This window comes from Peromyscus eremicus, chromosome 12 (assembly GCF_949786415.1).
Source record: "Peromyscus eremicus chromosome 12, PerEre_H2_v1, whole genome shotgun sequence".
Classification (NCBI taxonomy): Eukaryota; Metazoa; Chordata; class Mammalia; order Rodentia; family Cricetidae; genus Peromyscus; species Peromyscus eremicus.
Window position 1 is genome coordinate 6,862,883 of NC_081428.1, and position 23,639 is coordinate 6,886,521.

Sequence of the window (23,639 nt, forward strand, 5' to 3'; positions counted from 1 at the left end):
GAGGCATTTGTTCCTATGCTTTCATTATCTACGCTATTTACTAATCCAGACTCTTTTTATTCTGTCTTGTTGACCACCGAAGTACCAACAGAAAGATACCAACAGATAAGCACAAAAGAACCGCATCTGGCCAGAGTCTGCATGCATTTACATTTCCAGGCTGTTTTCTGAATTTCAGTGATGAGGACAAAGTTGGAAACTTTAACATTCAAGATGCTACCAAACATCTCTACAGCCTCCAGCTGCAGCAAGAAGCCACTCTATCCCTTCAAAAGCAAAGCCTGGAGTCTGAACCACAACAATAGACTGACTGCTCATGGGCAAGCGGATCAGCGAAGTTGTCTTCCAAACCAAAGGCAACCGAAGTGCAGGGAGGTCCAGCCAGCTCCTCCTTGCTTTTCTCCTTCTGGGAATCCAGATTGCATTTCCTAGTCCCCCCACAAGAAGGGACCGCAATTGTGCCCTGGGTCCACAGCAGGAACCCGAGTCAGTGCGTGCGCAAGGCAGGGCGAAGCGGCCGACCCCGGGGATGCGCTCTCGCTGCAAGGAGAGCCGCTTTCTGTTTAAATACCATCAGAGGCAGCCCCGGCCGCATCACTTCGGGCCGAACGGCATTGACCGCCCTTCACTGACAGGGTATTCCAAGCAGGCGCCAGAGAAAAAAAGGATGAGCCGGGGACTCGAGGCCGGGGCGGGGGGGACCGGCGGGCTGCGCGATGCCGCTCCCCCGAGCTCGGGATCCCCGGGAGGCCGGGCCGGCCCGCCACCCTCCGGCGGCCGAGGGCAGAGGGGTCAGCGGTGGAAGGACCGCCCGCCGCGATGCCCCCCTCGGGAGCACCGGCCGCGGCTGCGGACGCCCATTCAGCCCGAGCCCGTCCCGCGGCCGCCAGCGCCGCGGCCCGCCCGCCCCGCGGCCCCGGGGAAGATGAGAACGACGAGGCAGAGCGGCGGCGACGGCGGCCGCGGGGACGCGCGCCCGGCCGCAGGACCCGACCCCGGGCGGCCATCGCCGACCCCCGCCCGCGCGCCAGGCCGCCCGCGTCAGCTCCTCACCTCATCTCCGGGCGGGTGCGCGCGGCCGCCCCTCGCACAAATCAGTGCAGCCCGCACGCCGCGAGCAGGAACGCAGGGTCCGCAGCCGCGCACACCATCCCCGCCCGCCCGCTCGCCCGCCTGCTCCCGGCCGTCCCGGAGCCCGCTCGGGATGCTCCCTTGCGAGCCGCCGTACTACGGAGCAACCAAGCTGCGCGCCCTCCCCGCGCCGCTCCAGTCTTCTCGCCCTCCTTCGCTCCTTTGCTCCCTCGCTCCCGCCTATCTCCTCATCTCCCTCCGCCGCCTTCCCCCCCACACCCCGTCCCCGCCCACAGGCAGCCCTCCGCTCCGCCCACAGATGGGCGGGGATAACCGCCTGCCAATCGGACGTCGGAGGCCACGCCTCCTCTCCTCCCCCTACACATGACCACGCCTATTGGGTGGGCAAAAAATGGAAAGAGCCAAGGGAAAAAGAGGTGTACAGAGTGGCAGCCAGATAAACCAATCAAGTAGTTCAGAGAGCTTTTTTTTTTTTTTCTCCCCTCCCTTGTCTCTTCCCAAGAAGGCGTAACTAGAGGTTTCTGGTCAGTGCATGTGGAGATTTTGTTTCACGGTTTGGTGCTTTGCTCTTTTCTATGCGCGACAGTAGCTAGGATACATTCAACTAAATTGAAGGTTTTGCAGAAAGAATATGGAGACGAAAGTCGAGGCGAGACAAAGACTGAGGGAAGATGGTAGGGGGTATGGTTGGAATGAGGAAGGGTGTGGCCTTTTACTGTAATTTGCATAAAACGGAACCCATCTCGGCAACACCCATCTTCTCCCATTTATTGGTAGTCCCTAGGGTGGTGCCTCGCCTCTCTAAGGAGAGGAGCATGCCGGGAGTTGTAGTTCCGGGTTCGGTTGCTATGGCGTTCGTCACAGCCTCCCCCAGATCTGTCGTCCTGCGGTGTGACGGGCATTCTGGCCAATGGCAGTACTGTTTGGGCCCGAGAAGGCGGGCTCTCTGCAGAAGGACTGGGAAGGTGGCAGCGGCGGCGAAGGCGCTGGCGGTTGAGGGTGCTCGGAGGCAGGTGAGCTAGGAAAGAGCGTTGTGTGTCTCGGGAAATGGGACTTCGGGCGAAAGATGGAGAAGCGCTTGAAGGAACCGTCTAGCCCTGGGGGGATGGGGGGGATGGGGGGGGGTTGGTGCTTCGCATCACCAGCCGACCTCAGAGCTGCTCCACCTCAGGCCTAGCTCGGCCGAGGCCGCTGGGGGCGCGGGGGGCGGGTAGTGTAATACTAGAGTTGAGGGACGGTGCCTGACCCTGCATACGTTTTGACTGTAGACTGATCTTTGCTCCGCGTTTATGTAGGCAGAGGTCTCGAATTGCTTCGCGCCTGGGTTGAAGCCCCCCACCCCCAGCTGCTCCCCTGTAACTGTTTCTGATGCTGTCTCTGTTACTACTCCCCTGTCACCCTTTCTCACCCTTCCTTTGCCTTTCCGGTGAGCATTTTCCTAAACCGAGGGTGGGAGTTCTCAGCGGTGTGGCCTTGGGTCAGGAATTGCCTGCTTCATTGCGCTGTCCAGCGGAATACTTGAACCATATGAAAGATTATCCCAGGGTCGTGAGGAGGTCCAGATACTGATTCTGGATCCGGGCCTGATGGTCCACATTTGTTTTGAAAAATGACTTTATTCTGCATTTTTAACAAGCTCCCAAGTGCTGCTAGTCCACAGTAGCTGTGTTTTTCATTGCCTGTTCAGGACAAGTGTTCTAGGTGTTTAGGTGCTTTTAGATTTCCTGGGAGCCATATTTGGATAGTGAAAAGAAAGCATGAAATTAATTTTATGTTTCATTTAAGCCAGTATATCCAAATAGTATTTCAACATTTTTTAAAAAATCAGATATTTAAGTGAGATAGTGTATTTTTTATGCTGAGTTGTACAGATCGGTTGTGCATTTTACCCTCACAGCATGCCTTCATCCTAACTGCCCACCACCTGTGGCTATTAGCTGCTATACAAATCCAGGGGATACAACGGACCATCGTAGAAACGAAACCCAACAGTGTTCATCGTGTGATTGCCAGTGACCAACCCTTTGCTGCTCTGTTACATGGGTTCAGAAGTACTTTTAAGATTCGATGCTGAGCTTACAAAAATAATAGGAAAAGTAATTAACGTTTTTTAAAAGCCAACTTTTGTAATGTGTGCTTTGCATACCGTACTCAGTCCTTCCAGCACCCCAATGCTGGTCTCTTAGTTCTAAATCTTAGGCATCAGGTACTACAATGCATAGTTATTTCTGACTAATTCCACTTCATCCCTGCTTCTGTTCCATCCTGTAGGAGGGGATGAGATGTTCATATCTGAAACAGCGTTCCTCTTATAAAATCAAGCTACCCAAGGTTGGAAAGCTGACTCAGGTTAAGAGCACATGCTAATGCTCCCAGAGGACCATAGTTCCCAGCATCTACGTGGTGGCTCACAACCCTCTGTAACTCTAGTTCCAGGGGCTCTGAAGCCCTCTTCTGGTCCCCAAGGACACGGGGCACACAGGTGATATGCATACACCCATACACATAATTTTTTTTTCTTAATTAAGATCAAGCTGCCTGACTGGGCATGGTGGCATGTGCCTTTAATCCCAGCGCTTGAGAGGCAGGGGCAGGCAGCTCTCTATGAGTTCAAGGCCAGTCTGGTCTACATAGCAGGACTTAATAGAGACCCTGTCTCAAACAAACAAAAGTCAAGTTGTCTGACATCTGTGGTGAAGTATTTTGGTAGTTGCACAGTTCTCCACACTCCTCAATTACAGTCAGAAGCTCTGGGCTGAAGAAGAGGTGAAAACTTGAAGGACATTCTTGACCCTCTGGACAAGAAAGAGAATGAGTCTTGATTCATTGTATGCCTCTCTGGAAGCTAGGAAAAGCTTGGGAACTCATAAAATGGTTCACTATGGGATCACAGTGTTTTCCACCTAGTTCAGGCCTGGAATCCCACTTAGTCCTCCAGCTGAGGCAGGAGGATTGGCAGTTCAGGGCCAGCCTAGATAACTTAATGAGACTGTCTCAAAACAGTCAAAAAGAAATAAGGGCCATGGACACAGTGTTTCCTGGTTGTGTTTGTGCGAATTCTTCCTGTCTCAATAGATAGTCCAGGCTGGCTGGCCTCAGTCGCCCCAGGGCCGATGGCTAATTGTGCACCTTTTGTGGACCTACTGTGACACTGAGCTCAGAACTCTAAATATACATGGAAAAAATATAGTATTTCTCAAAGTAATCTTCCTTTTTACATATTATGATAGACTTCATGAGATTGTTTCCTCTTTCAATTTTTTTTTTCCCTGATAGAAAGCTCGAGGACAATTTTATTAGAATTTCAGAAAAAAAATATAGTATAGGTTAGGTGAGCATCCTGGCAGCCACCAGGAGGAGAGATGTAGGAAATTGGTGTCTTCTAAGTTAGATGCAGAGTAGCAATAGAGCTGGCACTCCCAAGAAGGGAGGTGGGCTTTCTGAGGGAAGATCACCAAAAACCTCCTCTCTCATTGGTAGTAGACACTGAAATCATAATTTGTATTTCACATCTAAATGTTTCCTCAGGACCCTATCATGAACCGGTGAATTAAGTCATCATTTACAGATTGCTGTAATATTAATAGGCAGAGATTTTCTTACTAGACTAGAGGGAGAAAGGTTGACCGATTAGGGAAGATCCTCAGTGGTCTGTCTCACTCCTCACATCTCTTCATCCATCACACTTCCTCCCTGGGACCCCAGGAGCACATGTGAGAAGCTAGGACACTAATCACAAAGCTAAATGAGAGGTTAAGTTTCTGTTGTCCTGGAGCACGCTGTATCAAATGGCCGTACACTTACAGTCTGGGAGATAATGACTTCCTACCTTGCCAGCCGACCCCTCCCCGCCCCTTACTGTATTGGCAGGGAAGGATCTGATGTAAGAAGTCCTAGGCATGTTTTATTTTATGTGTATGGGTGTTTGCCCGTGTGTATTTTAATAGTGTCTAGTGCCCTCAGGTGCCAGAAAAGAGCATCAGATCCCCTGGAACTGGAGTTACAAATGGTTGTGAGCCACCATGTGGTTGCTGGGAATTGAACCTAAGTCCTCTGGAAGAGCAGCCAGTGCTCTTAACCACTGAGTTACCTCTCCAGGCCTGAAGTCCGACACTCTTAAGTGAAAATCAGCTTACTAGACCAGGTCTCATGGAGGAGGATGGGAGAAAGTATGAACATTTTCTCTTCTGATTTAACAAACAGGGGTTTGATGGGTGCCTCCCTACTCAATAGGCACATGCTGAACCATGTTGAATAGATGAAGCAGCAGTTTGACATCTCTAACCACATACTATTTGTTTGCTTAACTTAAAACTTTTCTGCCTCTCAATCTATCTTTAATTCTCAGGTTGCATAAAATGTAGGAATTATGCCACAATGTATAAAGTCAGTCAAGTATGACTTGATAATATTCACAGAGCTGTAGCTTGTCAGCCTGGTTGATTGCACATACCTGTAATTCCAGCACTTGGGAGATGAAGACATAAGGTACAAGAGTTCAAGGTCATTCTTGGCTATGTAGCAAGTTTGGAACTAGCCTGGGTTACATGAGACCCTATCTCAAAAAAATTAACAATAACAATAATAATAAAAGAAATTGTCATATTTAGAAGAGACTGCAAAAGCCTTCTGGTTCCCTGTCCCACTCACCTGATGCTTGAATCCCTATAACGGTATCCAGCCCATTTAAGTTCTTCTAGGGATAAGGACCACATAACTTCATTTTTCTTTTTTAAATTTAAATTAAAGCCAAGTGTGATGACACATGCCGGTAATCCCAACACATAGAAGATCTTTGCAAATTCAAGTCCAACCTGGTCAACGTAGAGAATTCCAGGCCATCTAGGCCTATATAGCTAGACTCTGTCTAGTAAATACTAAAATGTACAAGTGAAATATTCTTACTGGGGTCTGGAAAGAGCTCAATGGTTAAGTTCACTGACTGTTCTTTGTAAAGTATTAGGTTCCATTCCCAGCACCCACATGGCAGCTCACAGCTCTCAGGTGATCCAATGCCTTCTTTTGGCCTCCATAGGTTCCTGCTTACAAGTGGCATACTACCATACTACAAGGAAATCTTGCCAAATGAGGTGGCACACACCTTTAATCCCAACATTCTGGAAATAGAGGCAAGTGGATCTCTGTGAGTTCCAGGCCAGCTTCGTCTACATGGCAAGTTCCAGGACAGCCAGGGCTACACAGAGAGGCTCTGTCTCAAAAAGTAAACAAACAAACAAAAAAAAAACAACTTTTTTTTTTAAGTTCTTACAGCACATTATTTGCTGGACTTTCTGTGACTTGGCCAGGATGAAGACACTCAGGCCATCTCCTCTGCCCATCCTGTAATGGACTTCCAGTTACGTGTCTGTTGACTGAGGTTGATCAGACACTTGGGGCATTTTTGTCCTAAAAGTAGGTAAGGGCTAATGAACAGAGGTTTATTTACAATCATTAACAGATGAGCTCCTTGGGGAGTAGAGTGTAGCAGGGGACGAGCCAGTGTAGTTCATGTTGCTGTTACAACAAAACAGAACCATTTGCAGTCCCCTCCCCTTGGCTCTGAAGAAATCCTCTCGCAGAGCCCTCCCTCCATTAAGTGCTTTCTTGAAGTACTTACAGTTTGGTGTTTAATGTATACCAAGGTGTCTCTCTGTTTGCATAGCTGAATCTTAAGTCAATATCCTTTATAATTTTCAGAAGATTTAGCATGTTTAATATGTGACTTTATAAACATTTAAAATATTGCTAAGATAATATTCATTTATGGATTTATTTTCAATTCTAATGTAATTGTAAAAATGTCAGCTCTGTATGCTTCTCACAGGACATCTCAGCCTCCCTACTTACCTTTTTTAAAATTTTTTAAATTATTATCATTATTTTATGTGTCTGGGTGTTTTGCCAGAATGTAGGTCTGTGTCTGTGGAGAGCACTGGATCCCCTAGGACTGGAGTTTCAGACTATTGTGAAGTGTAATGTGGGTGCTGGGAATTGAACCTGGGCCCTCAGCTTTACTGATGAGCCGTCTCTCCAGCCCCTACCATTCTAAACATATTTGATGTCGTCATCGAAAGCTTTATAAGGCAGATGTGGTAGATCAGGGGTTTAAGGCCAGCTGAGGCTGTATAGTCAGTTCAGTGATAGCTTGGGCTACACAGGAAGACTTTGTTTCAAAAAGAAAAGCACATAAAAAGTTTTAACTGTTGTGCTAGAGATGTGACTTAGTGGTGCCACACTTAGAGAACATGTATGAGGTTCAGTCTCCAGCACAGCAGATAAAGAAAGAAATTTGATTTAGCAAAGTTTATATCGGGTCATATAATTTTCAGATTATACCGTTCTTGGAAATGTCAAGCTACACACTCATCTTTAACTTCTAATTTTATCACATGTACATTTTGTATGTGCAAATATCTTTAAGTTCAGTAAAAATTTTATTAGCGAATTCAAGTCTTTTGTCAACCTGGGCCAGTGCCTAAGAAGCCATGTGGGCCCTGAATATCACCATTCTACAATATTTTTAGTGCTAAAAGCTCGGAATTCTTCTTTTTTGAGGGGCAGAGAAGGTGGTAGCATAGTAAAACAAGTAATACTTCCTGATTTTGATTTCCATTTATCTACCTTTGAAAGACAAACCCAAACCACAAGCCACCTCTCTCAGGGCTGCAGAGACGGCTCGGCCGCGACAAGTGCATCCTGCTCTTGCAGAGGACCCAGTTCCATTCCCAGCACACATGGGGTGGCTCCCACTGCCTGTGACATCCTGCTCTTGCAGAGGACCCAGTTCCATTCCCAGCACACATGGGGTGGCTCCCACTGCCTGTGACATCCTGCTCTTGCAGAGGACCCAGTTCCATTCCCAGCACACATGGGGTGGCTCCCACTGCCTGTGACATCCTGCTCTTGCAGAGGACCCAGTTCCATTCCCAGCACACATCGGGGTGGCTCCCACTGCCTGTGACTCCAGCTCCAGAGGATCCAGGACCTTTTCTGTCCTCTGTGGCATTTCACGCACATGCACAAACAGACATACACATAATTTGTAAATCACATTTACTTACTTATTGTGTATAGGTGTGCTACATGTGCATATGCAGGTCAGAGGACAATTTGGGGGAATCAGTTCTCTCCTGTAGGACTGAACTGTCTCCTTCCACCTTGGGGACTGTAGGACTGAACTGTCTCCTTCCACCTTGGGGACTGTAGGACTGAACTGTCTCCTTTCAACTTGGGGACTGAACTCAGGATTTGTCATGCTTGACAACAGATGCTTTGACTTGTTAAGCCTTCTTGCCAGCCCACACATACACATAATTTAAAATAAAAATTAAGTATTTTTTACAAAATATCTTTTCCTTTTCTGGGACTGTGGTTACAAACAATTTTAATCCCAGTACTCAAGAGGCAGAGACAGGTGGATCTCTGTGATTTCAAGGCTAGCTTGGTCTGCAGAACAAGTTACAGGACAGACAGGGCTACACAGAGAAACCCTATCTCAAAAAACAAAAACAACACATGCACACACACACATACACACACAAAAAAAAACCAAAAAACAAAAAAAAACCACCTTTTTCTTTACTTTGTAATGTGGAAAATGGTTTTGAGCCCAGACAGTTCTTAATTAGATTAACTAATCCATATTTATACACACACATACACACACACTTAAGAAGATTCTAGGGAGTACAGAATTATCCCCCAGGTCTTTGAAATTAAATCATACTTTAAGGTCGACACGACTACTGACCCAGGCCGCACATCAAAGATTCAATAGGCAGAGAAAACAATGGCTTCTAGAGCTACAAAGGGAGGTGTTTTGAACTCAGGGTTTTAGTTGGTATAGAACACCCTGAGTTCCACTTAGAAAAGGCAACCCTAGTAGGTCTAGGCTAAATAGGAGCAGAGTTTTGTTTATTTAATAATGGGTGTTACTGGGCATGTGGTGCACACCTATAATCCCAGTACACAGGAGGCAGCCAGAGAATCCAGAGTTCAAGGCCAGGCTAGGCTATAAATCAAGACCTTGTCTCAAAACAAATAATCCGAGGGGTGGGGAAGGAATTGGCGCATCCCAGCAATAGCTAGGAAAGCTCACTCATTAGTAAGTAAATAAAATAACAGTAATCTAAAGTGTGGACAGATGGGATCCATTACCTATCATGCATTAGCTATTCCAGAGGAGGGAGTTGGATCTGGACTTTATTTACTCAGCAGCATCAGTGGGCTAGTGCAGCTTACTCTCAAGGAATAGGCTGTGCCTAGAAACCCTATGATAGCATAGATGTAGTGTTAAGTCATACTGAGTTGATCAAACAAGTTTGTGCTGAAGCACTGTGGGTGGAATAAGGTACACTAGGAAGAGTAATATGCATTTAGAGAGCCTAGAAAGCTAGGCAGAAGCCAAAATCTGATGTGGGAAATGCATGCTGTGTCTGCATTTAGGTTCTCCCTTCATAGTCTAACACACACACTGATGCTGATAAAGACCTGCTGGACCATGTTTTTCACTGTTTTATGAACTGTTGATACCTGATACATAACTCCATGTCTTTACTGTGTGTTTGCAGGTGGTTTCTGCATTTGATTATTTACCTACCAAGCAGTAACCATTACTCAGTTACTCGATACAACTCTTTTATCAGGATCCATTTAGGTCCACGGAGGCCCTAACACTCTGAGCTGGTTCCATGGGATGAGATCTATGCAGGTCCCTGGGCCTCTTGTGCTTGAGAGTCTGCTATTGCCAGCTTGGAAATTCTAGCAATTTCTAGATGAGTACCACTTTTTGTTGTTGTTTTGGGTTTTTTGTTGTTGTTTTGCTTTGCTTTGGCACCTGCAGATTTAAACAACAGATCTATCAGCAAGTACTGAATAGTCAGTCCCACAGGATAAAGCATTGTAGTTCTGGGTGAGTGTATCATGTCAGCAGCTCAATAGAAACCATTAAAGACTGGGACAGTTCTAAGGAATGACCATCAAGGTTCCAACCCAGCTGGTAATATGAGCTCTTGGGTGACTCTTATCCCTTTAAGATGCCTCCCTAAGTGGATGGGGGCGCATACGTATAATAAATGCAAAAAGTATCTACAGAAGTGTTCTGAACATGGCCATTTGTAACAGGCCCAAGCTGGAAACTTCCAACATGGAACTGGAAACATTCATACAGTGAAGTGATATACAGCAGTGAGAGAGCATGGACCACAGCTACCAGCCACCGCGTGCGTGAGGCCCAAAAACATCATACTGGGAGAGATTAAGTAAATGTAAAGCAGCGTGATCTCATTCCTACTTCAAATGGAGCTAATCTGTCTTAAAATTCAGGCTGTTTCATATCCTGGGGAAGAGGAAGGAAGGTCATAACCCAGCAGAGGCACGTAGAGCTTCAGAAGTTCTAGATGTGGCTGCTCCCACTGGGTCATGAGCATATTCACTTCTGATTGGACAAACTCTCCTAACGGTCTACATGTACTTCTCTGTGTAGTGTATATTTCTGTAAAGTTTACATTTTGGAAAAGTAAACAGTCTGGGCATGGAGGCTCACACCTGTAACTCTATCACCCTACATGCCAAGGAAGTAGAATTACTGGGAATTCAAGGCCAACTGGGTTACCTCGTGAGTTCTGGGCCCACGTGGGATGCAGAGTTCAAAGAAAGAAAGAGAGACAGACAGACAGACAGACACAAACCTGTGGAAGCCTTAGAGACACTTTAAGAACTTCCCAGGATATAAGCCACTGGAAATGCTTGTGTTTAAAAAGAATGAAAGATCACTCAGTGGACAAAGACCTTAACGTCCCAGGGTGAGGACTGGAGTGTGGGCCCCTAGCACTCACAGAATGCCAGGTGAGCATGGCAGCTACCCTGAGTCCCAGAGCAAGCTAACTATCTAGGCCAAGCCAATGGGTGAGCTCTGGATTCAAGTGAGAGACCTGGTCTCAGTATATAAGATAAGAGCCATTGAGGAAGATACCCAGTGTCATCCTCTGTCCTCACACATACACACACACATGCAAACATACGTACATGTACACAAACCACATCACATGCAAGGGGTGTTGTAGAGGACCTGGGGGTTCATTGCTTCCTTCACAAGTATTAAGACCCAAGTTTGGGTCTATAACACCCGTGTAAACAAGCTAGACATGGCCACCAGCCCTGTAACTCCAGCACCAGAGCGATGGAGACAGGAGGATCTAAGGGGGTGGGGTTGTCAGGGTTACTCTGCTGTGATGAAACACCGTGACCAGAAGCAACTTGGGGAGGAGAGGGTTTATTTCATTCACACTTCCATATAAAATATCATCATCAAAAGCAGTGAGGGCAGGAACTCAAGCAGGGCAGGAACCTGGAGGCAGGAGCTGATGCAGAGGCCATGGAGGGGTGGTCCTCACAGGCTTGCTCCCCATGGATTGCTCAGCCTGCTTTCTTATAGATCCCAGGACTACCAGCCCAGGGATGGCATCACCCACCATTGGGTGGGCCCTCCCCTTCCACATCCATCACTAATTAAGAAAATACCATGTGGTCTTGCTTACAGCCCCATGTTGTGGAAGCAATTCCTTTTTTTTTTTTTTAATTCTCTCATATATTACATCCCAGCTGCAGTTTTCTCTCCCTTCTCCCTCCCCCCACTTCTTCTCTCCCCCCAGATCCATTCCTCCTCTGTTTCCCTTCAGAAAAAGGGTAGGCCTCCCAGGAGTATCAACCGAAACACAGCATATCAAGTCCTAATGATACTTTGCTATACTTGTAGGTCAGAAGCAATTTCTTATTTGAGGTTCCCTCCTCTCTGGTAACTACTTTGTTTCAAGTTGACATGAAACTATTCAGCACAAGGGTACTCATTGACCATCTAATCTAGATGAATTGGTGAGCTCCAGGTTTGAAGAGAGAACCTGTCTCAAAAAATAAGGTGATCAGACATGACAGCTCAAACCTTTGATCCCAGTACTCATGGAGCAAGTGGATCTCTGATTTCAAAGCCAGCCAAAGCTTTATAGTGAGACCCTGTCTCCCAAAATATAAGTAAGATGGAAAGAGGGAAGCACCCAGTGTCAGTGTCCGGCCTCCAAATGCATGCATGTCCATCCTTACACAGAAATATATACCACAGATGTATATTGAAACCTTAACCACTGAGCCATCTCTCCAGCCCAAAATAAATAAATCTTTAAAAACTGAATTAAAAATCAAAACTAAAAAGGCTTATAGGATTTGGACACGGTGGCATAACCCTGTAATCCAAACCTTTAGAAGACTAGGGCAGAGGAGCCTGAGTTTGGGGTCAGTGCGAATATACAGTGAGACTTATAAAAACAAGGCTGCCCCAGAAGAACGGCAATCACAGTTTCAGCCAGCGTCTTGGCCGTGCAATCTTACCTTTTTAAATGTGAGAAAGCATTTAAAGTTACCTTTGAACAGTTTTGGCCTGCCTGTCTGGCCATTGTAAGACTTTTTTGTTTGTCGGTTTTAAATACATATCATATTTGTTATTGAATAGGAAAGTGAAATCCCCCCCCTTTTTTTTGTCCTTTTAAGACAACATCTGACTATGTAGCCCAGGCTAGCTTCAAGCTTGCAGTTCTCCTTCAGCCTACTGAATGCAGGAGCCAGCCTGTGCCACTGTGCCTGAAACCTGGCCCTTCAGAAAGCACCTGTGGTAGTACTCATCCTAGACCATTGCTATCCATCTCTATCTCCCCTCTACTTGTGAGACAGTGTAGCCCAGGTTGGCCTTCAACTCTGGATCATCCAGCCTCTCCCGCCATAGTATTGGGATCCCAGGCACGCACCAGCACTTCTAACATGGCCTGCTGTTAGTTTTATGGAAGAAAAACTGCTGAACTTGTTTGAGGGTTACATTTACAGTTGCCTTTTTCTCCTTGTCTGGACAATTTTTCCCATTTACTTTCATTTTTTAAATAGACTTTATTTATTTACTTATTTTAATTTTTAAAACTTGCTTAAATTTTTGCTTTATGCGTATGGGTGTTTAGCCTGCATATATTTCTGTGTACCATGTACATGCCTAGTGCCCAAGGAGGCCAGAAGAAGGCCTCAGATCTCCTGGACTGGAATTAAAAATGGTTGTATGCTGCCATACGGAATTGAACCTGGGTCCCTGGGTCCCCTGAAAGAGCAATAAGTTCTCCTAACCACTGAGCTATCTCCAGCCCTTAAGAAGACTGCTTTCTTTTTTAACTTGTATTTGTTTGTTTGTTTGTTATAGGTAACTATGAAGGGCTTGTATTTTCAACAGAGTTCCACAAATGAAGAAATAACATTTCTATTTCAAGAAAGGGTATGAATAAATTATTTCATCATTAAATGTGACAAGATAATGTCTCTCCATGTATAATTGCCTTTGTTTGGCTTTGGTTGCTATGATAAAATGCTCAGGCAAAAGCAGCTTAGAGGAGAAAGGACTTATTTAACTCCCAGGTTAGAGTCTACTGTAACAGGGAAGTCACAGCAGCGGGGAGGCAGCCGTCCCGTTGCATCCAGAGCAAGGGGTGAGTGCAGGCTGCTGGTGGGGTGAGTGCAGGCTGCTGGTGGGGTGAGTGCAGGCTGCTGGTGGGGTGAGTGCAGGCTGCTGGCCAGCTCCCTTTCTCACCCAGTGCAGGACAGCCGTAGAACAGTGCCGCCAGGGTTAGGCTTCTCATTTCTTTAAATGAAATCAAGGTCCTTCCCACAGCACACTCGGAGCCCTGTCTCCACGTGATCCTACGTTTTGTCTAGTTAACACTATTAGCACTAACGGTTACAGTAAGGATGCACTTTTAAAAGTGTGGGGGGGGAAGGGGGGGTCATGCACATGCCATAGCATACATGTGGAAGTCAGAGGACAAGTGTTTGGAGTCAGTTCTCTTACCTTTACATGAGTTCCAGGAACCAGACTCCAGCTACCAGGCTTGTGGGCAAGTACCTTTACCTGCTAGAGCCATCCATGTACCCCAGACTCACCTTTAAAGGTGTTATTAGTTATTTTAAGTAGAACTAAGTGAGCAAAAGCTGGAGCTGCCTCCCCCACATTACTTTCTCTTGACTCTGTGTGAAAATGGTAGCTCATACTGTAGTGTAACTGTACTTTTAGAAGAGCTGCTACAGGGGCTGAGACAGTACCCATGTCAGACAGCTCACAACCACCTGGAAGTCCAGCCACAGAGGATCCAGTGCCCTCTCTGGCCTCCATGGCACTGCACTCAATGTGCACAAACCCACATTTATATATACACATAATTTTTTTAAAAATCAAGTTCCTTAAAGAGAGTTGCTATGTTGGTCGTGCTGTGAAAAGTACTGGGAAGGCTGAAAAGCTCCAAGCCTACATGTTACAAAATGGACCCTGTTGAGCAGGGTGGAGCTCAGTGGCACACTCTGCCTAACATTCATAGAACACTTAAGTTTGATCCCCAGGGCTGGAGAGATGGCTTAGCGCTTAAAAGCACTGGCTCCTCTTCCAGAGGTCCTGAGTTCAATTCCCAACAACCATATAGTGGCTCATAACCATCTGTAGTGGGATCTGATGCCCTCTTCTGGCATAAAGGTTTGCATGCAGATAGAGTACTCATTCATTAAATAGATAAGTAAATATTTAAAAAAAAAAAAAAAAAGTTTGATCCCCAGCAGCAAAGAAAACTCACTGTGAATACTGTAAGAAAGCAAGTTTTCAGATTGTAGCCACGTGATAGAAACTATCTGTATTCTTAAATGGAAGAGACAGAAAAAAAATTATTTTCTACACAAGTTTAGGCTCTTCCTAAACTTCCCTCATTCGTTAAGCTTTTAGTGACTGTGATAACTGTTTCTGGATCGGGAACAGAATGTGTTTTTCCTCTCTTGTCTTTCCTTAACTCCAGAGTGATTTAGATCAGGAGTCTAAGGCCTACGCCTCAGACAGATCACCCCTACCCCTGAGTCAGGGGAAGAATCTAAGGTTTTGAATGCATTTCAGTAAAACTTGTCTCTAGGTATAATTAACAAATTCATCAATATTACTGTCTTCATCGGTATCACTGAACAACAGATCCCAGATTTAGTAAAGATGCTCCCAGATGTCGTGTGCGGCAAGTAAAACACAGTGATCCTGTCATGGGTCATGGGGGTGTGCAAAAGCTGTCTGTGTGTCACTGGGGGACATGTTTCAGTTAGTGGTCCAGAATACAGTATCTGGGAGAAGTGATATTATATTTATAAGTTTGGAGTATCTTTTGCCTTTGTTGCTTTGTATAGCTAGAGTATAAGAGGTAGTTAAATTCTACTATGTTAATGTTTTGACAGCAAAATACTATGGGATTTGCTGAGGCTTCTGGAGTAGATGTTAGAAAATAGGTGAACAAGTAACATTGAAGAATTTCATTTATAACATGAGGAAAATTCCAGATTTTATTAAAGGCTGTTTGTTGTATGTGTACTTTAAAGATCTGATAGTTTGAATTACTTAGGTTAAAATACAGTATTTGTCATCCTACTCTGTGAGGCTGAGTTTGTTTCTGTACTCATCCATGTTGGTCTTCAGGCGCTTTTAAAATAAAGATATGAAAGCTTTTTTAAAATCACACTCCTAATTTTTTTTTTTTTCCTTTGGTTTTTTGAGACAGGGTTTCTGTGTGTGGCTTTGGAGCCTGTCCTGGAACTCACTCTGTAGACCAGGCTGGCCTCTGCCTCCCAAGTGCTGGGATTAACGGCATGCGCTACCACACCCGGCTATGGGTATCTTTAATACCAGCAGTAGGGAGGCAAAGGCAAGTGAATCTCTGTGTGTTTGAAACCAGCTTGGTCTACACTGAGTTCCAAGCCAGCCAGAGCTACAAAATGAGACCTTGTCTCCAAGTCCTCCCTGCAAAAAGGACGTGTGCAAATGTGCGCAAGTGCGTGTGTGTAAACTAAAGCTTTTTTTTTTTAATTGTTTTTTGTTTGCTTGCTTTTATTTATCTTTTTTAGACAGGGTCTATATATCCCTACTGGGACTGGAATAAATAAATTTTAACTAAAACCAAAAAAAAAAAAATTACACTCCTAATTTTTCTTCTTCTTTTTTCATTATATACTATTAGGTAATTATTTGTACCTTTTAAACTTAGGATAATCATAAGATTTGGTATCAGTTTAATTTTTCAGTTAGCTATAGACGTTTTCACAAGTTGAACAAATGTTCTCAGAAGAATGTGTAACACGTGGTTTGTTATTTGATTCTAGGAGACTCTCCCTGTTACAGACGATAACTTTGTGAGACTCCAAGTTAAAGCTTGTGCTCTGAGCCCCATAAACACAAAGGTATTGGTGCTTTTATTGTGGCCAGTGAAACTTTCAGAGGATATTTAATATATAGTAGTAATTGATTTCTGAGTGTCAAGAAATTATTTTCCTTAGAAAAACTGAACTAGAAAAATATTTCATATGTATTTCATATATATATATATTATATATATATAATATATATATATTTGTTTGTTTTGTCTTTTGAGAGGATTTCTCTGTGTAACCATCCTAACTGCCCTGGACTCTCCTTGTAGACCACGCTGGCCTCGAACTCAAAGAGATCTGCCTGCCCCTGACTCCCAAGTGCTGGCATTAAAGGCATGTGCCACTATACCTGGCCCATTTGTGTATTTTTACATTAAGGTAAATGGTCTAATTTGTGTTTTATATGAATATGTGAAAAAATTTTATAAACTTTATTTTGGAAGAGTCTGAGAATTTATAATTATTAAGTCCTGTAGGTGAAGGAAGAAACTACCTTTATAAATACAATAAAAATAGAAACTAGAAACAGTTATCAACTACTGAATTGTAGGCATTTCTAGTTAACATTTTTTTAGCTATGATTTGTATTCTTATCATTTTTCTGTGTCTCATAAACACATATTTCTAGTCTCATAGCACCCATAGTTATCTTTTATTATTGGCCATAAAAATATGTGTCTTGTGGGCAATGGTGGCACATGCCTTTAATCCCAGCACTCAGGAGGCAGAGGCAAGCAGATCTCTGTGAGTTCGAGACCAGCCTGTTTCAGGATAGCCAGGGCTACACAGAAAAACCCTGTCTCAAAAAACCAAAACAAAAAAGTGTCTTTGACCCAGGCACAGTGGCACACGCCGTTAAGCCCAGCACCCAGGAGGCAGAGGTCTCTGAGACTTTGAGGCAGGTCTGGTCTACATAGCTGGTTCCAAGTCAGCCAGGGCCACACAGGAAAGCTTGTCTTAAAAAACAAAGTCTTCAAATGGTAAATAAATAGTCAATAATAGTAAATAAATGGTTAAACTGCCATGATAAGTATTTTCAGGTCTTGTCGTGAGACAGGGTCTCACTATATAGCCCAGGCTGGCCTGAAATTCATGGTCCTCCTGCCTCAGTCTCCCAGGTACTGGATTATAGGTGTGTTCCTCCAGATCCAGATTTTTCTCCTGTTTTTGTCTTGGGCTTTTGTTGCTGTTTGTTTGTTTGATTGTGGTTTTGTTTGGTCTTTTGACTTGAACAACTGAAATTTATCCCAGATTTGAAGGGTAAAAAGTCCAAGAAAAGTCAGTATGCAGTAGGCTGGCCTCAGGTCTGTTCTTCACGATTTGCAGATGACCTTGCTCACATGGCTTTTTCTCTGTGTGTGCCTGCTCCGGGTGTCACTGTCACCTTAGGTCCCCAGTCCTGCCGGATTAGGAGTCTACACAGCTCCATTTAATGTTAGTTACTTTCTTAAAGTCTCTATCCCCACACATAGTTACATTGGGGATCAGGGTTGGAAGCATGTCAGTTAGTGTGGGGAGAGCCAATTCGGTCTGCAACAAGAAGGAATACAGACAAGAAGATTATTTTGCGCACATTTTAGATGCCAATGCTAAAGTTGGGTGATACCTAATGTGTACCTGCCCAGTAGAAACGCTGTCCAGTTGGTTACTATTAAACTTTAAGGACCTGCACAGCTTCTGGTCGTGGGTAGTGTTGGGGATTGAATCCAGGACTTGTGAATGCGAGACAAGCACTCTACCACTCACAGGAGGAAATGGCAAATAGCAGTTGAATGAACTATTACAGCCAGGCGGTTGTGGCTCACACCTTTAATCCCAGCAGAAGCAGACAGATCTCTATGAGTTTGAGGCCTGCCTGGTCTACAAAGAGAGTTCCAGGCTAGCCAGGGTAACACAGAGGAACCTTGTATTGAAAAACAAAAACAAAAATGAACAATTAGATACCATTAATCATTCTGGTTATGAAGACAGTACATTAATGTAAGAAACTGCATGTGGTAAATGAAAGATAGAGAATACAATTGCTAAAGCCATGGTTATAACTGAAAATGGGCATAAAGGAAAATAAAGGGCTCCAGTACCAACACACACACACACACACACACATACACACACACACACACACACACACACACACACACACACACACACACACGAGAGAGAGAGCGAGAGAATAAAATCCCCAGAAATTTCTGGAGAGTCGGTATACATCTAAGAGGGCTTCTTTTTTTGTTTGACTTTTAATTGAAAAATAATGGCAGGCTGGAGAGTTAGCTCAGCAGTCAAGAGTATCTGTTACTCTTGCAGCAGAGTACCCGGGTTCAGTTCCCAGCACCCACATGGCAGCTTACAGCCATGCGTAACTCCAATTTCAGGGCATCCAACCTGATCCCCTGACCTTTTAGGCACCAGACACTCATGTGGTGCTTTTACAGACGTGCGGGCAAAACACTCCTACACATATAAATCAATCAATCAATCAATCAATCAATCATGTAGGACAGGAAACCACCTGACACAAAAAAGCCCTGTACTTACCAAATAAATCTGAAATCTTTGACAATTTTCCTACAAATACTTGCCACTCCTTCCCACTGCGCCCTAACCCAAGACTGAGGGACAAAATCGAGGTGACGTCCAGTTTTTTGAAGACAGAGTCTCTCTTGTGTACCCAGCCTGGCCTTAACATAAAGGTTCTGACCCTCCTGCCTCCATCTCTTGAGTGCTAGGGTCAGGGCTTTTTGCATGCTAAGCAAGCCCTACCCACTAGGCTACATCCCTAGCCCAGGTTATCTTTAAAGGATCTGAGGCTTGGCCACAGCCCCTTTGTGTGGTGCTCTCTGTCCACACCCCTGTTGTGTGGTGCTCTCTCTCTGTCCACACCCCTGTTGTGTGGTGCTCTCTGTCCACACCCCTGTTGTGTGGTGCTCTCTGTTCACACCCCTGTTCTGTGGTGCTCTCTCTCTCTGTCCACACCCCTGTTGTGTGGTGCTCTCTCTCTGTCCACACTCCTGTTGTGTGGGGCTCTCTCTGTCCACACCCCTGTTGTGTGGTGCTCTCTCTCTGTCCACACCCCCTGTTGTGTGGTGCTCTCTGTCCACACCCCCTGTTGTGTGGTGCTCTCTGGCCACACCCCTGTTGTGTGGTGCTCTCTCTCTCTGTCCACACCCCTTTTGTGTGGTGCTCTCTGGCCACACCCCTGTTGTGTGGGGCTCTCTGGCCACACCCCTGTTGTGTGGGGCTCTCTCTGCACTCCCCTCACCTTACTTAAATAGGTGACTGGGAAGCAGCAGTATTTAGCCAACTGAGAATTGTTTGGGGGTGTAACTTCCCTTCATCTTGTCAGAGAAAAACGTTCAGCATGTCCTGGTGGTTTGAACGATAACACCCATGCCTCAGCCCTGTGTCAAACACCTCAGCAACACGGCTGTCACTCTGGAAAAAGGGATTTTGTGAAGCTGTTTGCTTTATTGTAATTCCAAAAGTGAATTGTATTTGCTATTTCTGTGGCATGAGTATTTTTGTTGTTTCCACTTTCTCATAAGTAAGAGATGGTTTTTATTATTAGTTGGTTGGTTGGTCAGTTGGTTGGTTTATTGCTGTTGTTTTGGTTTGGTTTCTGACCCACCATCTTTCTGTGCAGTCCAGGCTGGCCATGAGAACCCACTGTGTTCCTCACACTAGCCTCTGTCTCCTGAATGCTGGGGTTGAGGCATGTGTTGAGACTAGAGAATTGCACTATCACGTAAGTCCAGTGATTTATTCTTGACTAATGTGCTAACAGCTTCTGTCATGATTCAGCTTCTGGCAGAAATGAAGATGGAAAAAGATCTTTTCCCTGTTGGAAGAGAAGTTGCTGGAATTGTATTAGATGGTAAGTATCATCTGTATTTTCTATAGTAAAAGAAATTTAATAATAGCTAATAAAGTTACCAATACATAAAATAATGTCTTACAATGTAATTTGTGTTGTGTTTTGAGACAGGTTTCTCTGTGTAGCCCTGGCTGCCTTGAACTCGCTCTGTAGATTAGGCTGTCCTTGAACTCACAGAGATCTGCCTGCCTCTGCCTCCCAAGCACTAGGATTAAAGGTGTGCGCCACTACACCCGGCTATAAATTTATTAAAATTTCATTTTTAAAAATTAAAACTAGGATTGAGTTTAGAATTGAAGAACTAACACTTCAGTAAATACTTCGTTATTTACTCATATGTAATCATATTGAGTAAAATGACCAATTTTGTCCTTTTTGTTTTTGTGATGTGGCAGCTAAATTATACTTTTTCCTATAGTCTGGGTAGATTAAAGTAGGATAAAATGATCGTTCAGATCATTATAATTAAAATCACAGGTGAAATTGAAACACAGTCTACCCTATGTTGGTTAACATTCATTCCTATGTGCACTAAAGGTAGACACACACCGATCATGAACACCTGTTAGTAAATACTGACTGACTCTAGAAACAGATTGTTCCTGTTCTATATGTTAAAATCATTATTTACTAAAAAACCTACTTTAGGGTGACCAAAAAAATCTCACTGGTTATTTCTCCTCAGAAATGACAATTCTGATTTTTGGATGAATAAACTGCTCACTTTTAAATGCTTGATTTAAAGCAAACTTTGAAAACTTTAAAGTAGTTGCTGATGGTTATGTACATTTTGGTCCAGCTAACTTACACAAGTAACTTGGACTTGTTTATGAACATTGGACGTAGTGTTGGGGCTGAGTATATAGCTCAGGGGAAAAGTGTTTGCCTAGCATGCTGAAGGCCATGGGTTCTGTCCTTACCTCTGGCAGAAAAAAAGGAAAATGATTCTTCCAATAGAAGAGAATAAAAGAGAGTGAACAAAGGATGTGTGAACACAGACTTGGTCTCAGGAAGAAACAAACAGGAGGGTTGGGCAGAGCCAGCCCGACTCTTGGTGAGCATTACAAGTGAGATGATTAGGTTAGCTGTTAAAGGGTGGATCAAGGCAAACCGGTTCCTAGGCAAGAGCACTGGTAGGGTCATAGACCAACACACAAGAGATAACAACGTCCATAAGCTAGAGAGCGATAACAGAGAAGAGGGACTGGCGGAGAAATGAGGAAATGAAGTCAGCAGGAGTTAGTCATTGATTGGTCTTAGAGGACCCAGAAGAGGTGAGAACTCTGAACGACCTAGTCATGATGAGCTCAGACTCACACTAGTTGAGTTCAGGAAAGGTAAAGGATGTCTCACTAGTGATATCTAGTAAGCAGTTGCTTGAGTTGATTTGGAGGTGCAAGTCCCATGCAGGATATAATTCCACTTGAGAGTGTGTAGATTCAAAAAAACAAAGAATAAAACCAGAGTTGCAGAGCCAGGCAGCCAGTGGACATGAACCTCTGGAGTACCCGTGCTCGAGGGCTAGTGGGATAGCGGTGTGAAAGAAGCCAGCAAAAGCAGCCAGGTGACCCCAGGGGATGTGAACCAACAGGTCACGGGAGGAAAAGCACAGTGCCTCCAAAGCCAGAAGAACTGGAGCTTGTGGTGCAGGAGGGATCCCCAGAGAAAGCAAGCAAGAGGGAGAACAGGCTTATGGACTTAGAGTTACTCGCTGAGTACCAAAAGATGAGTTCTGGAGCCATTTTACCTCAGTTCCCTCGTCTGTAGAACAGAAGAATGATACCGTATACTCTAAGGTATACTATAAATATACTAGGAGGTGTAATATAAATATAAGGTATACTATAAATACACTATGAGGTGTACTATAAGGCATACTATAAGATATACTATAAGGTAGACTATAAAGCTTATAGGAAGATTCTGAGCACAAGGCAGTCAACAGCATTGGACTGTTTTCTTCCCATTTCATTTTATAACTCTTAAAACAAAAATACTCAAATGAGTTGACTTTTGGCAGAGGAGTGTGTGTGTGTGTGTGTGTGTGTGTGTGTGTGTGTACAATATGTATGTGCACACACACATTTAGGGTAGGAGACAGAAACGGTATCATATCACCAAAGTTCCAAGACCCAGAACTGGGCCAAAGAGATGCTCAGCCAGTAAAAGCACTTTACTACACAAACCTGACAGCCTGAGTTTATTTCCTGGTTGCAAAGCAACCAACTCCCAAAAGTTGTCCTCTGTCCTCCATATGTGTGCCAAGGCGCATATATATATATATATATATATATATATACACACACACACACACACACACACACACACACACCACACACACACACACGTACACACAATAATGATAACAGTAATAAAATTTTTAAAAGTTCCAAAACTTTGGATGCCAATCAGAATATATTTACCAAGTCAGAGTAATTTTTTGTTGTTGTTTTTTTTAATTTTCAAAAACATCTATTTTTATTTTATATATATGTGTGTGTGTATACATATATCATATATATATACATACATACACATACACATATACATACACACACACATACACGTATGAGTGTGTGCCTGCATGGATGTGTGTGCACCTGTAGAAAACAGAGCGGGCATCAGATCCCCTAAAACTGGAGCTAGCGACAGTATGAGCCATCTTGTGGGTGCTGGGAACCTAATCGGATCCTCTGCAAGAACAGCAAATGCTCCTAACTGCTGAGCCATCTTTCCTGCCCCATCAAATTAACACGTGACTCGTTGGAATTCCTCATTGTGTGGCTGAGATTCTTCCACTTAGATGATGATGGAAGATGTGCCCAGCACAAGGTGTAGGGGTGGGGAGTAGAGAACAGCCATCAGAAGCCATAGAATGTGTTATTTTTCTTTGCACCTGTCTCCTGAAAGTCAGCCACATTGGCAGTGGCACAGAAACAGTATTTCCTCACAATGTCAATACCGGTGTACCTCAGGTTTTCTAGAGAAACAAGACTTGAAGTGCTCTACTTTACACAAGTTCTTGGCCCTTTAATTGAGTGGATTTTTTACAATCCCGTGAATGATTTCATTTTTTTAATTTTTTTAATTGGCTTTTTGTTCGTTTTGGGGACAGAGTTTCATGTAGCCCAGCCTGGTCTTTAATTTAATATGTAACCAAGGATGACCCTAAACTCTTGAACCTCTTGACTCCACCTCCTAAGTGCTGGGGTTACAGGTGTTGCCCACTATGTCTGGCTTTTAATAGTTAAATAAAAATTAAATTTAGGGGGCTGGAGAGGTGACTCAGTGGTTGAGAGCACTTGCTGCTCTTCCAGAGGACCCAGGTTTGATTCCCAGCACCCACATGGTGGCTCACAACTGTCTATGACACCATTACAGGAAATCTAATGCCCTCTCTGGCTTCCATGGGCACCAAGCATGC

At 44.4% G+C, this 23,639-nt stretch overlaps 2 protein-coding genes across 4 annotated transcripts in view; one reads left to right on the forward strand and one right to left on the reverse strand.

Annotated features, from left to right (window-relative positions):
• Itsn1 (intersectin 1) overlaps positions 1-1,320 on the reverse strand; it is a 189,273-nt gene extending 187,953 nt beyond the window's left edge. Inside the window, exon 1 of the mRNA XM_059276967.1 lies at positions 1,054-1,320. The gene's annotated coding sequence lies outside the window, so the exon portion shown is untranslated. The remainder of the gene's footprint in view (positions 1-1,053) is intronic.
• A 263-nt stretch (positions 1,321-1,583) lies between these two features.
• Cryzl1 (crystallin zeta like 1) overlaps positions 1,584-23,639 on the forward strand; it is a 41,004-nt gene continuing 18,948 nt past the window's right edge. The window contains exons 1-5 of one of the 3 annotated variants that reach the window (XM_059276972.1): positions 2,084-2,105; positions 10,216-10,313; positions 13,325-13,396; positions 16,294-16,371; positions 20,143-20,215. In XM_059276972.1, coding sequence (XP_059132955.1) covers positions 13,331-13,396; positions 16,294-16,371; positions 20,143-20,215 — 217 coding nt within the window. In that variant the 5' untranslated portion in view covers positions 2,084-2,105; positions 10,216-10,313; positions 13,325-13,330. Of the gene's footprint in view, positions 2,106-10,215; positions 10,314-13,324; positions 13,397-16,293; positions 16,372-20,142; positions 20,216-23,639 lie in introns of all 3 variants that reach the window. The other 2 variants (XM_059276973.1, XM_059276971.1) reach the window with 2 other exon arrangements.